At 36.8% G+C, this 19,039-nt stretch overlaps 1 protein-coding gene across 3 annotated transcripts in view; it reads left to right on the top strand.

The window, feature by feature from the left end:
• Positions 1 to 16,646, top strand: part of LOC121645057 (RNA-binding Raly-like protein) — a 57,665-nt gene extending 41,019 nt beyond the window's left edge. For all 3 annotated transcript variants that reach the window (XM_041993354.1, XM_041993353.1, XM_041993355.1), the window contains 7 exons: positions 9,191 to 9,266; positions 10,966 to 11,013; positions 11,654 to 11,850; positions 13,253 to 13,366; positions 13,571 to 13,728; positions 15,277 to 15,314; positions 15,865 to 16,646. In XM_041993354.1, the coding sequence (XP_041849288.1) occupies positions 9,191 to 9,266; positions 10,966 to 11,013; positions 11,654 to 11,850; positions 13,253 to 13,366; positions 13,571 to 13,728; positions 15,277 to 15,309 (626 nt within the window). In that variant the 3' untranslated portion in view covers positions 15,310 to 15,314; positions 15,865 to 16,646. The remainder of the gene's footprint in view (positions 1 to 9,190; positions 9,267 to 10,965; positions 11,014 to 11,653; positions 11,851 to 13,252; positions 13,367 to 13,570; positions 13,729 to 15,276; positions 15,315 to 15,864) is intronic.
• Positions 16,647 to 19,039: the final 2,393 nt, after the last annotated feature.

The raw sequence follows: 19,039 nt of genomic DNA, 5'->3' as shown, positions 1-19,039 counted from the left end.
TTGGGCTTTACTGTTATTTGCATTAAAAGGAAGATTAGCTTCATGATGTGACCATTTATTGCATTAAACTGTACAAAAAGAAGAAAAGTTCAATAGTCAGTAATAAAGAAACGTAGCATATAAGCTATAAACACAGAAACATCAGTAAACACATTGGAGCCGCAGGTTGCAGACCCCTGCTCTAGAAGGTCCAGTTCCTGTCTGTTTTTTTTTTTTTTCTTTTCTTCCTCCATTACCCTCCTATCAGCTGTTTCACTGTGGAGGCGCTAAGCTGTGTCTATCACCTCAGCAAATGCCTACCACCAGGTTGACAGAGTGGAGTAATGGCTGGAGAGCAGCTGCCCAGCTCCCCTCCCTCTCTCCATCTCTGCCTCCTTAAACAGACTGCAGTCTGGAGGACTGTTTCAGCAAGGTCAGAAAGAAGATGTTGTACTGAAACTAAGGGCTGATTCGACCAAACCATGGTTCCGAGATTTCAATGAGCTACCAGAGAATTATTTCAGACTGGGATAACATGTGTAATATGTCACCTTTTAAAACAGAATAGTTTCTCTTTGTAGAAGCCTGTTACTCATTGCACATCTTGTACATTTGACAAATTTAGCTAAAGATTTTTAAAATTTCCTTTAAATTAAGTTAAAATTGCACAAAACACATATATTCACGACAAACTACAAGATAAAAGTAAACATCTCACTACTAGTCACTTTGACCTCTGAAGGCACCACTGTCCACAGATTGGGAGTGAAAGGCTTCATCGTTTAATCAACTTTTAAAATCGCTAGTCGGTTTTCTTTGGCTGACATAAATTTTAAACTATCTCACAGCTTATCATGCTTCAGTGAAGAGTTTGTGACCAGTGATGCTTGATTCGGGAGATCTGTTTGATGTTGAGCTATTTCACAGCTGCTTTGTTTATACAGTAAACTCATGAATGAAGCAGCCGAGTTTCGGAGCAGATACGTCATTTCAAGCAGGTGGCAGCTGCCAGTTTGTTTTCCAGTTGCCTGCACCGATTAATGAGCATGTGGTCAGGTGGAAGTGATGGGCCAGCTCCAGGTCTCCGAATGTTTCATAGCGTTGCATGTAAGGGCCACTAAGTTACATCATGAGGAAAGATGGCAAACTGGGAAAGGAGGAAAGTGCGTTAACAACTTAGGAGAGATGAAAGAGTAGATTATGTTTACCTCAGGCTATGGCGGCGTACTCATTATAATTTAATGTAAAATTCAACACATAGCAATGTTAAGAATCATCACAGCTGCATCCAAAATTTTGTTCTTAATGAATTTAAGAAAATGTGTCTGCTACAAACTTCATTCTCAGTATATGTTGAGTTCTGCCAACCTTACAATTAAGCACTCTGTCATTACAATCTACAATAATGAACCACAGCTCATCAGGTCCTAGGCAAATAATTTTATTAGCTGCCCAGGAGCTTGAAGAAAGGCTGCCAAATATCTGCGCTGCCAAGAGGCCATTTTCTATAAGAGCGAGTGAAAAACAAGAGTACAAGGAATTCATTAAGGAGGGACAGGCTGTTGAGCAATTAATCCATATTGCCACAACAAAAACTGTTGACGCTGCTGACATGCTGCTGCTCCTGATTGGAATCAGTCTGGACATGTTACACGTCAGATGAGGGCGTGCAGCTCAAAGAGAGTTGACAGAATAATTTTCAGAAGATGTTAGCATTATGAATGAGCTGGAAAGATCTGTGTCTTACTCCTGGTTGTATAATTGGAAACTATTAAAATGATTCCCATCTACATTGTGCCAACAGTTCAAAACTGTTTACCCTGTTTAAATGACATTTACAGGATAAATTGTCTAGTTTAGTTTTAGTTTATTGAAATGAACCGCATACAGCTGCATTGATCACAGTGGAAACTGTGCTTTGTGTACCGGATTGTAGCTCTCTGAGCTAATTTACATATGCAGTCCCTAAAACACAAATAAATATGTTACACAGAAAATATAACGCACATATACAAATAATAGATAAAAAAGTATGCTGCTTAATTGTAAATGTTGAACCTCAAGCCTTGAAACTTATGTCAGCAAATCAGTTATGGGAGTAGTTGAAAGCAAATAAGCTGATCATTGAAGTGTCTGGTTTTTTAATGACTGTATATTTTATAGGTATTTTCACCTGGTCTTTGCCTCATAATTTTGTTCTTAAAGAGAGTCAGGACAGTTTCATGTAATGGTATCGAAATACAATAAATGTGAGTCAAGAGAGGATAGAAATTAGACCAAATGTCCTTGGCCAGGATGCTAAAAACGTCCTATACACACAGGGTCCATAAAACTCCCCAATACAGATTACCAAACTCTTTATCAACCACTGTCATCGTTCATCATCACAATATTTAAGTAGTATTTGATAGTATATGTACAGGATATATTTCCTTTGCATTAAAAGTGATATTGTAACTCATCAATGACACTAAGGCTGTGTATCACCACTAATTCCCTGAGTCGACTCGGATTAGATTCACAACGGCTTCTGTGTGTGGCATCAGGGCAGTACTCCACACAGAGAACAGCCAGGACATCCCGTCATGTAAATCAGATAAATAACATCAGACTGTTTAGCTTTTTGATAAAAGGATGAAGTGTAAACCTGTTCTAGAGCTGTAAAGAAACAAAATCAAAATAAATTAACCTAAATTTGGTTACCTTGTAATGGGAGCGGTGGGTACGTGCGTGGTGATGTCACTTTTAGTTATTTTTAAAACATTCAGTGTTTGTTGAACACAGTGTGGCCCACTGTCTTAGCGTTAGCTGCTAATGTGAGCGGTAGTAGGCTGCTAAAGAATTTACAGGTGAATGTAATCCAGTGGTGAATGAAAAAAAGGCTAATAGCTATTACAAAAACAAAAAGTCCATTGTCTCACAGAGGAAAGACAGGCTTTAAACCTTACTCATAATGCAGAGTAAACACACACAATGACCAATGACCAGCCAATTAACATAAGTGCAACTCTTCTATTTTTATTTATTTATTTTTTTTGTTTTTATTGCATTTTTGGAAAGTAACCCGAGTACAGACATGAGCAGAGAAACGTGACGAGAGCAGGAGAAAAATAAATAGATAAAAATAGAGACATTACCAAATTTAGAACATAAGAGCAACAAGACCATGAGAGAATCAGTCAGTGGACAGTAAGTCTAAATCCTCTGATTACCTTAAAAAGAGCTAACCCCACCCGTCTACCCACCTGACTACCCACCAAATTCCCAGATCCCCAAGCTCAGCAGAGGTCAATACTGAAAAATAATGTCCCAAAGTGTGTTAAGTCTCTGGCAAGACCAGAACATATGCACATAATCTGCCAATTTGCTTTTGCATCAAGGACAGGAGTGGTCTGAGCCTGGAAAAATCTTTGAGGGCTCTGCCCTGGTCAGATGTGCTCTCAGGACAACCTTGAGCTGCATCAAACTGGGTCTAAGACAAGGGGATGACGGATGAATAAAGTTCTATAGAGTGTCCCAATGGGCATCTGTCATGGTTAACCCTAGGTCTCTTTCTCAGAGCCTCCTAACAAATGCAGCTTTTCTTGTAGTTACTTGAATCTATTGAAGTGAATCAGCTGATGTGTAGCTTGGTTTATAAGGTTAACAGTTAACCACCAAATCTTCAAACCCTACTACCCCAGTCCCATGCCCACCCATATTTCACACACTGGTTAACCACCTTTATAATGTAAGCCCTACTGAACACAGGTATCTGTAGCATTTGTTGTCACTATATTATATTAAATTATTTCCTATCACTGTTATTAATTCAGAAAACACAAACTTGTACTTCATGAAAATATTCAACTCAAGTGCTTAACAGAGCAAAAATGAACTTAAAAGGACACAACAAGAACAATTAAAATTAATTTATTAAAAATTCTATAGATCAAAAACTGAAAATTAAAAAAGTTGCAAATAACATTTAGATAGTATTATTTATAGCGTCATAAAAACAAGAATATAGGTGTTTACTTTGGTTCCGATTTAATAATATTTGATGAGCTACTAATGTGGCCCCAGGCTCCCCCTAACATTGCCATTGTGAGTTAACAGGAACACTGAGGTCTGTTACATCCAGAAGATATAACATTACAGCTCTGCTGTGAATTCAGATTTTACACAGTCATGTTTCTCTTTGTCTGAAAAGAGCTCCGAGTTAGAGCAGGTCTCTTGGTTTAGTTGTTTAAAAATCTAACTCTGGCCAAATTTAATTGCATATTAGATAGTGTAAGACAATCAAGAACTGCACAAATTCATAGCAGATAAGAATTTTAAAATTTGCTGCATGAAACAGTCCCCATCATTTTCAGTCTTACTGATAACAGCAGTCTAATATGATATGAGCTGGAGGTCATCATACATGAACACACACTTAAAAAGGATGTGTGAAAATGTAGCAGAATCAGTGTCAGACTGACAGCTTTTTCAACCTGTCAGTAACCCCGCCCTGTTTGAGAAAACACACTCTCTGGTGTAATAAAAAGAGCCTGTGCCCTTGAGCCAGGATTGGAAGATTATTCATGTCTTGTGTGTCAGATGTACACGGCATGGAAACACAGTGTAGATTGAATCTGTAGAATCTGTAGACTGCTGTCATACAGGATGTCTCTCAGTCACACATTTGTATTCATACACATTCCTGAATGATCTCTTAATCAAATATAGCTCACCTGCTTGTAGGAAACCTGTCACCATAGAAATAGTGTTTGCTGAAAGCCGGGAGCGATCCTTTCCCTGCCAACGAATTGTGTTTAAACAATGCGAGAAGGAGGAAACATATTCTCCCATTTCTTTTCTCACTTTATCACAACCCTCGCTTTACCTCATCTGTCATTATTACACTGTTGCATCGAACAATATGTGTTGTAGCAGCTGCAAAAGAAAGAAAACAGTGTTAAAAAGTGCTGTTGCTTTGTAAAATCTAACCAGTTGTAGTGTGCATACATTTTAAAAGTAACCCCACTAATGAGGAACATTGTCAGTGGAACAAGATTCAACTTGTGCTTTGCTCAGTAGAAGCAGCAAAGTATTTTTCATCTCTTTTGCTGTATTTTCCTTTTAACCTCATTTAAGCAGAAGTATTAACATTTATGTTTACCCAAGCCAGCTATAATGATCACACCTTCAACGACAAAGAGCTCAAGGGCACGCTGCAGCCGAGGGGTCTGTACCTAACTGAAATAGATGCACACACATGCAAAAGCACAATGATGCACTCACAGGTAATTCAGCGCAGCTTCATTAATATGAATGACTTCTAAGTGTGTCAGAGGTGGTGGTGATTATATTATTGACAGATCCAGTGTGGATATTTAAAACTGCTACCGAACTCATGCACATCCTTTGCTGTTGGAGATACTTAGTCAGAATCAGGCCTTGTAAATTTGCCGTTTGTGCTTTTGTCTTGCACACAGATGACTGGAGATTGAAATCACTCTGACCTCTCAGACCTCTGACACTGTGACTTACAGACTTACCGTGCCAAAAGAAAGCTGGCAAAGTGGTGATTGTTTTATAGTGCACATTAAAAAGAGAAGGAGGGAGATAATGCAGGTAGGACATTACTATGATTCAGGATGTGAAGTTTTAATGTGCATTAATGCTCAATGCAGACTCGATACGCAGACGGACGGACAGTTTTGTCCATTTTCTGGGTCGGTTACATGTGTAATTTGATCCGTTTTCAGGGAGCTTAGCTATCCGTTCGCTGATTTAAAAAACGGAGCAATACCACTGGAAATCGTGGGGGCAGTGCTGAGCAGTTTAGCTGACATGAGACCAGAGATAGAAACAAGAGAAGAAGAAAAGAATGAGGAAGGGAACAAAAAAGCAAAGAAGAACACAATAACTGTAGAAGTTGACTGAGTTTTTGAAGAAAGATTCAGGCGTATGTTTATGGTTTCTGACGTCTATAAGGTTATAGCGACACATTACTGCCACCGAACGGTGGCTAAAGCTGAGGTTGGCTCCCGGGAGTGAACTCTTAACTTAGCACTGCCCACTAGTGGAGGAAATGACTTAACAACCACGGCAACACAAGACACACATGAGGACAGCGATGTATGACAATGTTTGAAACTCTGGATATATAATATGTAAATAGGATATGTAAATAAATGAAGACATCTAGAAGTCATGGCATAAAATACACACACACTTTTACCTGAACTCCTCAAGAACAGGAAGCTATCATATAAGGTGTTAAAATGTTTCAGTTTCCTTTATCCACTGGACTTACTGCTACCATGTTTTCCATCCTGTTAAATAAATTGGTTTATTTTCCATTGTTTGAGGTTTGACAAGTGGCAACCTCTTCTCCTGCAGCTCTGTTGACAGAATTGGTCCCAGACGATGCTCATCTCAACTAAAATAATTGCTTGAAGGTAGCAGATTTAAACATAAATTTACATTTTAAATCTGTTTATTCAAGACTTTTCATCTTTCTCTTTTACCTCTACACTACTGTAATATTAATAACATATTCCATACAGTTTTATTCAAGAAGTGTCATTCAATGTTAAGAAGGATGGAAAAAAAAGAAAAGAAAAACACTTATTAGCTATAAGATTGTAACCTCCTCATAGATGATATGATCACATTATGCAAAATAACTTGTAAGCAATAGATCCTTTGGGCTTCGTAGGTTCAGACGTGGGATCTTTGTGGACTGGATTTGTTTCTTATGCTGTCAGCAGCAGATTGGTATCTCGATAGTTTGAAAGCTAGATGAACTCCTCAGATTTTTTTCACAGGTGTGCAAAACTTTTAGGAAGGAGGAAAAGTGTTAAAATGACATCTGTTTGAATGAGTTTTTTCTTGCATTAGAACAATATGAACAGTGATACTAACTTTATCTGTCAGGTTGTGATCTTGTGGTTGATTGGTGTAGAAACAGTAACCACTGCAACATTGTCACTGATCTCTACCAATTCTGCTTCTTCTACTTACTAAGTCTCTTTTTGGATATTTGTATTGTCAAGTCTGACACACCAAGATGAAAACAAAACAACTGAAAGGCAAAACTGTTTACTGGTCAGAGCTTTAGCAGGTTTACAAAACTGCCATAGATGTGCAAATTTTGTTGTCTTAACAGTTGTTATAATCCCTGTTTAAAGTTTAGGCTTCTTTCATCATTTTAATTTCATTTATTGCCATCAAACTCCCCTCACACTAACAAACATCCACATTATTAAGGGTAAATACTTTTTGGGAAAAAAAGGTGCTACCTGCTGACTACCTAAAATCAGACAAAGTTTGCAACTAACAGGTAAACATATTGGGTCGTTTAGTAATTATAGGGTCAGTTATTTCCTTTGGGATTTTGCATTGAATCGAAACAACTGATATCAAAACAAATTCTTGGTTTAGATCTCAGTGAGATTAGATTTTGCTGTTGTACACTCCATTTTGTACAGAACAGCTAAAGTTTACTGTATGATATGAGGCTTCCACAAAGCTGCATTCATTCTATTGCCATTCAGCACTGAAACCAACCTTCAGAGAGCCCCCAGGTTTGGATCTTGCGGTATTTGAATTTGTTGTACTATTTTCTTTGACTTTGCATTTTCCTCAATGTGCTGCAGCAGCCAACCTGCTAATAATGTCCTCAGCATAAAGTAACTTTTTATGCTCCCCCTCAATGTGATGCAGTAGAGTTTATAGTATCAATTAAGTCTTGAGTGGCGATTGCTTAGCAACACAAGCCCTATCTCCTCCATCTCTTGCTTCAAATTTTTATGGATACACACACAAACATGTCTATCTGCAAGCACCCACGGCCTTATTCATGCCACCTTTGTATATGATTAGTATAATGACTGTAATTAATCAGAGGCTCAATGTGTGTCTGTCAGGGGTGCTGAGGGGTGGCACTGTTCATTTTAAAGGGCTTTTTAGAGCTCTGCTCTCTCTTTAATGACCCTAGCAGGGGACCAAAGGAGAGCAGTCTTTAGAATGCAAACCATTTCTCACATCTTCCTGTGTCTTAATGATAATGATACAGCTGTCCCCATGCTCATTCGAGCCACCAACACATCCCAGCTCCATTAATCCATTAGGGGCAGGAAATCTAAAGAAAGAGAAAATGAGAAAAACCTGGGCTCCAAACATAGCTCCCCAGTAAATCAGCTGACAGCGTGTTAGACGATGCAGCAGCTGGTGCATGAGTCTGAGAGAAGACACGCCAGAGTTAGAAACATACAGACATGTCTTACATTCTTTAATTTATAAGTTAATTTCATTAACATTGCTTCTCAGAACTTCATTAAAATTTCTGCAAGTGGTTGAAACAAAACTGCGACCGCATTGCTTTACAATGACTTCACTTCAGATTCCGCCATATTTCCTACTTCACGAACAGTGGTGTTTTACCTCTGCAACTCAAGGGTGACTCTTTCATCAGAGAGGAATCTCTTCTGTGCTGTCGGTGTAAGCCTGTGCATGGATAGGAGGGGGGTGTTTGAATTTTGTTTGTGTTTTTGTGTATGACCTTGAGCAGCACTCAAGGCTTATTGAGCTGATTTTGAGCCGAAGCAGCAACGACAAGCTGACAGGCTAAACGCAGTGATACAAGCTGGGTTGAAAGCACCAGAGTTCTTGGCAGGTAGAGGAGGCCGTCAGTCATGGTGGCAGCTGTGAGGTGGGTGCAGATGAGTCACAGCGGTCTGCTTATGCTTCTGAAGGGGGTTTCTTTGTTCTTGTTTTCTAATTGTTTTGTGTCCCAACATTGACTTTGAACTGATTTTTTCTCACTTGTCACACAGCCATTAAAACGCTTACAAAGTTCTTTCAAAATGCCAATGAGCTGATGTAAAGTCAAAATGAATTAATTCATTGTACTTCCAGTCACTGGTTATACTCATCACACAGAAGCCTGCTTGAACCAATGTTTTTTTTTCACAAAAGGCAAATGCTGAGCATAAATAAATTCTTTTCTAATCAAAATATGGTTATAGATGTAATTTAGGATGAAATGTGTCATTTTTTCATATGCAGTTTGTGTAGGTTCAAACATATGTGTTTGTATATGCTCACAGTCACATCTCATAAAGCTGGTACATGTTTTAAAACAGACCCATGTTATAGTTTAAACAGAATTTGATTTTTGCATTAGCTTTCCATCATAACATATATACTTATCTTATAAGTATTTGATTTTTTTTGTCAGATATCAACATGGCAGGAGAACCAAAACCATACAGGCCCAAGATGGGCTCCAAGAGACCCCTCTCATCTCTCTACAGGTCTGGATATTTCTTTGTTGAACCACTTTTGCTGTTACACTTTCCTCCTGCTGTCTCTAAGATTTGTGCTCATGATACTCACTGGTAGGCCAAGAACTTATGAGGGAACGGGCAATTCCTTACTCGTGCTGTTAGAGCCATGTGTTTTTTTTCCCCCTCAGTTACACTGGTACACGTCAGCTTTTTTATGATCTATAGTCTTGTTGAAAGCAAATAAGAACCAGTGCACAAGAAGAAATACAGAACAACTTTAAAGTAATAGTTTTGAGAAGTATACTTTTTTTTTGCAGAGTTGAAATATAAACTACAGCAGCAGGTTAGTCTAGCTTAACCCAGAAGATGTGTTTCAAGAGGAGGTCCTTTCTCCACAGATCAGGGTCTTTTAGGCAGTTCTTGTTTTTGACCCTCTGGATTTTCAGTGATGGAACAGGGACTAATGACTAAAACACTAAATATGGGGGTGATATTTATCAAGGTCTGGAGGTAGTTCTATTGAGAGCCTGTGTTACTGTTGATATCATCTAACAGTGTTGATCATTTTTAACTGATCAATAACTTTTCAATTGATTAAGAATTTTTAAATGACAGAAGATTAATTACAACTAGATATTATGTCACATTTGAGAACATAAAGAGGCAAACTTAATGGTTATTAAACCCGTTATGTTGATAACTAAGGTACATTTTTTATTAAGTTACAGGTTTTTAAACAGAAAAAGCCTGTTTTATTTTATTTTAATGCAGGTACATCTGCTATAACTAGCAGATTCTTTTATTACCAGCAGTTTTGAATTTACCTTCACTGCTCTGAGAGCTACAGGTTTACCTCGAGTCTTGCTAATCTGTTTTATAGTTGTCCTGCGGACCCTTAGCATACACACCCAGGTTTTAAGTTCCCATCAGTGGCGATTGTGGCTGGAGCCCATAATTAGCCATAACTGCTTCAGAGTTTGATGTGGGACTTAACACAAGTTAAACATCTCCCCGTAAAATAAAAAAAAACAAATGTTATTGTGTGTCTGTGGATTTATTGAACAGTGTAAAAAAAGCTACCATGAGAGCATGTCTTGAGCAAGATACATAAACTCACTTAGCTTTAACAATGCTTGTAGCTGCTGGTTGCCATTTTTGTTAAGTATTTAAGACAAACAGGCAGCAAAGTATCATTAATTCTTTAAATAAGCCAAAAAAAAAATATGCAACAATGATGTAATTAAACTGTGATCTTTGTCAGCAAGATTTTTTAAGTGAGCTAATATGCTTTTAAATAAAAGATATTTGAGAAAATTAGCCAATTTCTACTGAGTATTTGATTCACAGCTCAGTTTTACTGCTTTCAACAGACCATCTGTTTGCACTGTTATGTTTTTATCTGATTTTATGAGCATTTTATATTTTATTCATTTATGAAATTACCACAAACTACAGTGCTGCAGTAGCATTAATTCTAATTCTGTTACCTCTGCTAGTGTACAAAGCAAAACTAAACTTATTTGGGGCCTCTTTACTGAAAAAGCCTGAAGATTTGACTTATTAATGCAGGATGCTGTCAGAGTTGGCTTATTAGCTAATTAGCTTTAGTTTTCCTGCACAATAACAGATAATGGTGGTTCTTTTTATCTAATTATAATTAATCAAAATATGATGTTCCTTTGTCATAATACTGAAAATGCCTTTGTGTCTTGTTTTGTGTCCACAGTGGCTATGAGTTTGACTATGACTACTACAGAGATGATTTCTACAGCAGGTCTGTAAAAATGTTGGTTTATTTGAAGTCTTTTTCATTTTTTTCTTACTTAAACTTTTTACTCATTTAATCAGTCATTCCCTGGTCATCTGTCATTTTGCCCTTTAAAGCACAAATCCTTTCTCCTTTTCAAACCTGGATAAAGATGATTTTTCAGCAGAATGGTTCCATTTCCAGCTGAAGCAAAGTAACTACATTATCACAGCCTTAATGAATGTCATATTAAGGGGGGATGTTTTCCTCTCAGTTGGGCTAACTAATGATGCTTTTATCCACTGAATGTCAGCTAGTCCCCTGGCTGGTCATTTGTGCTGCCAAGGCAGAGAATGTGTCTTCATTCTGACATTTTCATTGGTTTGTTTACTTCTTTTACTTAGCAATAACCAGGAGAGTTGAATCCTTCAGCTTTGAATCATTATTGCTATTTTGGCACTTTGATGTGTCTGAGACAACTAGAAGCAGGATTTTATTTAGCTGTTGTTGCAACACTCAGCTTGTACCTCAATTCAATGTCTTTTGCAGCATTTTTTTTTTTATTCTTTTATGTTTTTTTTTTTAGCTTAGGTAAGATCTACCTAACCCAGAACCCTTGTTTTGGGAAATTTCTGTAATTCAACTTGATTTTATGGTGTGCCTTCAGGCTCTTTGAGTACCACGGCCGTGTTGTGCCCCCGACCCGAGCGGTGATCCCCATCAAACGTTCACGACCAGTCGTCCCATCCACTCGCAGAGCCAAATCCTCTTTTCCAGTCAGGGCCTGTTCTTCCTCTTCTTCCTCCTCCTCTTCTTTGTCATCCCGAGCACTCAACATTGGCTCATCCATCACTGGTCCAAAACGTATGTTTATTTTGTTATATATTTTGTTTATATGCAAAAGAGAAAAAAATGGCTAATTACTTTTAAAGGTAAATGTTTGGCATTTTTAAATGTCAGTTGAGTATTTGGTCATCAGAAGTGTTGCAGAATATTTGAAGATTGATTATTCAGTTTAACTCACCCAATAGGACAGTGCCTACAAGTCCAATAATGCATTTTTTTTTTTATTTGTCAAGGTAGTTTGAACCTGAGATCATAAATTATACAACTGCAATTCAAAAAGACAGAAAAGGTCTCAAGTTGTTTAGATCACCTGATTGATTAGTCTGCACAAGGTTACCTAAGTGTGTATGCTGAGTATGAGAAGACAGAACCCAGGCGTAGGGTGAGGGTGAGCTGTCGCAAAGCTTTTAGCACTTTACCTTTGCCACAATACTGAAATTTTCTCTTCCCAGTCAATAACCTATAAGCAAAACATCAGTCTTTTCAAATGTGCACTGAGATACCTTTTAATTAAAAAAAAAAAAGGCGTTCCACTAAAAAGTGAATAATCAAAGCTGATGTCTAGTTCCAGAGACAAGGTCGCAGAAAATGTCTGTGAAGTGAAATACAGACATGCTGCAATTTATTTCATTTTCTGTTTCGTACAAATAAGCTCTGTATCATTTCATTTTGCAATTTAAATGTTTATCTTTGAACGTAGTCAAATTTAATGCCAAAGAGTTACAAAGCTTTTCATGTTTCTATTACAGTTTTTAGAAAAAGCTCAGTCTTGTGCAAATGCAGTCAGATTATGTCTAAATACAGCAAAGCTTCAGATTTGGAAAGCTGAAACATGAACTGTTGCAATTTTATTTAATAACATTATATCAATCATTGCTGATTAAACTAATTTCTCTCGCTCTAGACAGTTATGAAGCTAAATTAACTGAAATATTTGAGAGGTAAAAACAAATGCAAACTTAATGGTATGAAGTTCAAAGTTAGAGGGACTTTTTTAAATAATTGTTCTTTGTACTTGCTGCCTGTTGTCTAAGCATTAAATGGAAGACATGAAACATCCCTATTTACATGAAGAAGTATTAATAAAAAGTCCAAGTATATCCCTTCAGCGGATCCAATGTTTTTAGCTACATCTTACTTTAATGACTTTGCTTTTAGCTACATCTAGTAAGATATAGGTAAAAGGAAAATGATTATCAACCACTGAGTGGCTAGAAAATGAACCAGAAGCTGATGATGAAGCCCTGTGTTTGTTTAACATTAGAATCACATTATGCAGGCTCATGTTTGTGAGTATAACTTCCTTAGATGAGATAAATAAAATCAATAAATATGGTTTTATCTGATAGTCCAGCGGTTTCTGTTGCATCTGTATCTCAGATTAATTATGCTTTTTAACTTCGTTCATTTATGCTCATAGTGAAAACAGACCAACTCCTAACCATCAAGAGGGAACTGTCACAGATCAAGACGAAAATCGATTCACTGCTCGGAAGATTGGAGAAGATTGAGAGGCAGCATCGCTCTGACGCTGGTAAGATGAGACGAAGGGAAGGGGAGGACATGTCCTGACATGTATAAGACACATTCAGAAAGGGCAGGGATGCAGAAACACATAAAGGTTTATCAATTAATTTGTCTGGAAGGTAAATTGCTTTATTTTTAAGAAAAATAAATATCACTAAATGTACTATGTTCTAATGCTGACTGCCAGTTTCTTCATCTGTCTTTTTGCCAGATATGCCAAGGAAACCAGAGGAGGTGTGTGAGTGTCTCCATGGAGATGTGGCAGACAACTCTGGCGACGAGGAAGCAGAGGGGACAGCTGAGGTGGAGGCGGGGGAGATGACGGACGGCGGTGAAGACGATTTTGAAGATGAAGGCACCAGCGACATGGTGAGCAGATATTAGTCTCAACAAAGTGTGCGTGACTTTTCCAGTCTGAAGTAAAAGAAAGCAAATGTGTTGAGCTGAGCTGCTGTGCTTTTTTTGCTCCTTGGTGTTGAGTCACAGTGTTTGTTTGGATCAGCCATACATTTTTTGTGTTTTTCCACAAGATTAAAGCCATGATCAAGAAAAGAAATGTACCAAGACAATGCTCAAGATTTGCAAAGATAAATTATGAGGAAAACAGATGACTATAGTCATTGTAATCCAGTTAATGTCTTAGTAAACTAATAGTTTCTTTAAAGCAGGGGTGCCCAAGTTCGGTCCTCGAGATCTACCATCCTGCAACTTTTAGGTGCAACCCTTCTCCAAAACACCTGAATCAGATGTTATATGCATGTCATTCAGCTCTGCAGAGGCCTGGTAACAAGCCGGTCATTTGATTCAGGTGTGCTGGAGAAGGGTTGCATCTAAAAGTTGCAGGATGGTAGATCTCGAGGACAGAACTAGGGCACCCCTGCTTTAAAGGAACAGTTAATTTAAAATATATTATTATAAATGCTGTGGTTATACAGGTCATTATTGAAAATAACTCTTTTGAATGGTTATATTATCCAAATTCCTTGTATATTTGGTGTTGTATATTAAATGATTTTCCTTTTTAGTGTTTTGTCAAAGCAGTTTTTATTTCATGGCATGTTTTGGAAAATCTGAAGATGTTTTAACACCCTTTAATATGCAGGCTTTACTTCACACATCTATCTATCTTACACATTGACTTGCTAAAACATTTTAAAAATGGGATAGATAGATAGATAGATAGAGAGAGAGAGAGAGAGAGAGAGAGAGAGAGAGAGAGAGAGAGATGGCACCAGAGGCTGAAGTTTTCCTTTCCAGAAGGAATAGTTTTAGGTTGAGGGTTACTGTTCTGTTAATAAAAAACAACAACACAAAAAACAACATAATGTCATGTAATTTAACTTTTGAATGACTCTCTTTTCACCCACCTTCTAATGTGGTTTGAAAATACTGTTAAGAAACTAACAAGAAAGCAACTGCTCAAGCTAAAAATGAATCTAACTGATATTCCAGCAGGATCAGCCACTGCTTGAAGCTCACTTGTGTTAGTGAACTGTGGAAATCTTGACTGAACTCTTTTTACACTCCATCTCTTAAAGTATGCCGCTAGTTTTTTTCTGCCCTGAAGTCAGCCAAACATGCATTTAAATTCACCTACAGACGCCTAACAAATTAAAATGATGTGACTTACTCGTTGTGTCCAGTCTGAGCAAAATAAAACTGATGTGACTGTCCAGAGCCTTCCTGGATATGATCAAATATTCCAGATATTCCCAGAGATCAAGGTAGTTCTTGAAGAAAACCGCACTCAGTTTTCCTTTGGTGGATGTCCATGACAATATTTGTTGGAATTTCATCCATGTCACTACAGGACCCAAACGTTTACTGCAGAATGACTGAAATATCTTATCTAAACTTTAAAACCATTTCACCATGGAAGTGCTTAATATTATACTCTGTTTTCTTTTTGTATCACAGATAGAGAGCCACATATCAGACATCGACAACTGAGGACGGTCAGTATTTAATCTTGTATTTAATGATGCCATATCAGCTGAGCTGCCTTATTGCATTTCAGGGGCACAGTTTGGAAAACAAATGAACACTAGCTGTTTTAATGCCTAACAAACTCATCAGAAGCAGTGAGTCAGATCAGTGATCAGTTTTTTCTTTTACCTTTAAGTAGACTTAGATATTGAAATACACAGCTCATCACCCTTGAGTTTAATCCATCACACTGTTCTTCTAAACGGCCTGTCATTCTCTCATTGTTATTACTGCACAGATAGGACTTCATGCCAACTGCACTCTCTATCAAATGACATTTAAATCTCCTCTGATTTTCTGTATGAGAATGAATGGTTATGAGATTTTTTGTCTTGGCTGACATTTTCTACCTGCTGTCCTCAAGTCCCCATGAACAAAAATCCTTTTTAAGTGCTCAGAATATAATACATTGATAAGCTGATAGCAGAAAGATGAGTTTGTTTGGCTGGATATCAGGTTTGTTCCTTTATTTTAATGTTATTCTGACAGTCAATGATTTTCTTTTGACTTTTTTTTTAGATCGGGAAAGAAAGAAGCAAGAAGTACAATAGGTTGTGAGAACAGATACCAGCAAAACCTTCTTAGTCAAGGAGTTTGACATTAGGGGAAATAATAAAGGAAGCACCTGATGGAAGAGGAAGAGGTTTTCAGACTTAATTGTAGCTCGTTTGCCTCATGAAAACATGACACTCCGGATGTGTGCTTCATCAAAATGCTGGGTTTGAATATTCTCCAGACTACTGCAAGATCAGCTGCAAAGAGCAATCAATAGTCTCGCCTCAGAATGATTGCTTTCCTGAAAACATATGGACAATACAGTATATTGTGTGCTTAATATATTATGGTCTGTATTGTGCATAAACATACAGTTATTGTAACCAGATGAAAACAAAATGATCTCCTTTGTTGTACCTCAATGTTTGTTTCTATTTCTGTGCATTGAAAACTGTGATGAGCCAATTTGGAGGCAGAGAGTAAAATCTGAACGTAAGAGAAACATTTTTTTTGGGAACTGACGATGTGCTTTGTTTTATTTCTACATTTGGATAAAATGTACATGATGTAGTTAATTCAAAATGTCTCAACATTGTATTGTATGCATATAATTTTGTCTTTAGTCGTACATGATAAGAAGCATTTTGAATTGTTTGCACTGTTTATGGTAATCAAAAGATAAGTCTCTCCTATCAGCATGTCAGAGTTGTGATTATTCTGGATCATTTGTATTCATTGCATCTGTTGTACAGCCATGGATGATAAGGGTTTTCGACATAAACCTAATCCCACTCTACAAACTGTGTTTGGGGGGGGGTATTTCTGTAAACACGTGAGACGGGAAGAACAGGGGGAGGAGGAAAGCATCCAACAGTTTTTTTCAGACATGCATGTTTTATTCTCAATAAGCTAAGTGGCTGACATTTGACCTGTTTCCATCCTTGATTTTTAATGCACATTTTGAAGTTGTACATTAGAAAACATAATAAAAATCCTATCCTAGTAGGATGGGACTTATCACTATTGGTGAATGGGAACAAGGTTTATCTGATGCTATCAAGAGATTGTTGGCTGTGTGCCAACATAAACCTTTTTCACAGAGCACCTTATTAGTGTAGAAGAAGTCCTTATCATACAGCAACCATATCCCTTTGGTAATTACCACAGACCAAACAGGTGGCTCAAAACTGCAATAGTGTGTGTTTAATTTACTCTCAACTACAATCACTGCCAGCCCAGAACAGTATCGGTAGTCCAGCATCTTTGGCCGCAACCCACACATTTGACCTTTGTACTTACACATAGGAAACAATACAAAAATATACATACATCCTTCCTTGAAATAAGCTGCAGAGTGGAGACTGAACATCTGTAGCAAGTCAATGGTGAAAAGGTGGGTTAATATATGATTTTATATATATACATATATATATATATATATATATATATATATATATATATATATATATATATATTAAATGAGAAAAATGTATCTGAGATATTTAGAGCTTTAAAGGAACAATTTAAATGTAAAAATAACATGAAACACGTTTTTAAATGTGCATTAATGAGGTATTGTGGTATATTAATACAGGGGGGAGAATTTGAATGAGCTTTTCAAGTATATGCTTTACAGTAACTCCTATTGTAAACATTTATTGCTAAAATCAGTTAAATAATTGACAAATCATATAGAATCATTATGTTTGTATTATTTTCTGTTTTTTCTAAAAGAAACAATGCAAAGGCATTTTTCATTGTGATGGCCATTTTTCCTTCAACATTCAAATGGTGAATATCTTAAGGAAATATTGCAGAGATAAAAATAGATATTAAGCATATTATATGGTTACATATAGGCATGTGGGATGGTCTAAAATAAGCCCTAATAGTAAAAATTGCCTTATAGACAACATATAAACAAAGATGATGTATATTAAGAGTATAAATACAGTTTTATAGTAAACCATTTATCATTAAAAGGATCTGAACACAGTATTGCTTGCTCAGACTCTAGCATATGTCCAAATATTACATTCCTAACAGGATTGGCTGCACTTCTGAGTTTAAATCAAGCCACATACTAATATCTTAACATGCTAGCATTTAGCTGAAAATCTATAGCTATTAACTTGTACAAGCTTTTGACTGAATTATAATAAAAATTGTACTTCAATCTTTTTCCCTTATACTCATTTTCAATAAACAACTGGGACCAGAAATGTGGGAGAACCTTAAAAATTCCTGCACTTAAGACCTTTTTTTTTTTTTTAACATGGTGCCCTTGAAAACTACAACATATGAAAGATGTGGTGGTCTGGCAGTGGCAGATGGTATTTCTAATTCAGTCACATCATTAGCACCAGATCATAATTTTCACAGGTTAAGGAGGGTCATTGGCTGGGTTGCAGGTATAATTGGTTCTATCAGGGCTGGCCAGCAGCCAGTGAGTACAGTGATCCGTCATGCATTTGCTATAATATGAACAGTGTTCAGTGTGAGATGAACTGAATCAATCAATGGCATGTGGAGCTGCTAGAGGAATTATGAATATAATAGGGGTCAAGATCTTGATGATTCATCTGTGATTAGCTGTAAATGAGCAATGACACAAAGCTCACTTCAAGCCTTGTTTCACATGCTTATATGTAAAAAAACAGAGCTAATGGTGGTAACTTTTTAAATTATATCTCAGGAAAAGCATTCAGAAAATAATTTATTGTACCTTATGGACTGAATAGACATAAGAAAGACAGACACATTTTTAACTTAATTTTAGTGACATTTTTCAAAATAGTTATTGAATGTATTCTCTATTTTTATTCCATATTAAAGAGAAAGCACACATCTGACACGACATTAAATGAAGACTGAAAGATGCAGACATACAGTAATAAAAATCTTTTAAAATTAGAAAATATGTAAAAACTACTTTTACATTCCTATGCATGTGATTTTACAGAGATATTGCTATTTTATTATTGATTCATAGTTCAAGGTTAAAGGAATCTTTATTATCCCATGAGGTTAGTTTTTTGTACAACCAGCAGTAAAAACAATCAGTCACAAACACACAAGTAACAATAAATATTTAAAAGGACTATGATATTTTAAAAAAAGAGTAAATAAATAAATAAAAAATTCAGAGCTACTAGTTCAATAGGACAATGGCTGCAGGGACAAAAAAGTATTTGCGTCT

The sequence above is a fragment of the Melanotaenia boesemani genome, chromosome 8, assembly GCF_017639745.1.
Source record: "Melanotaenia boesemani isolate fMelBoe1 chromosome 8, fMelBoe1.pri, whole genome shotgun sequence".
NCBI lineage: Eukaryota > Metazoa > Chordata > Actinopteri > Atheriniformes > Melanotaeniidae > Melanotaenia > Melanotaenia boesemani.
This window is presented reverse-complemented; position numbering and strand designations above follow the sequence as displayed.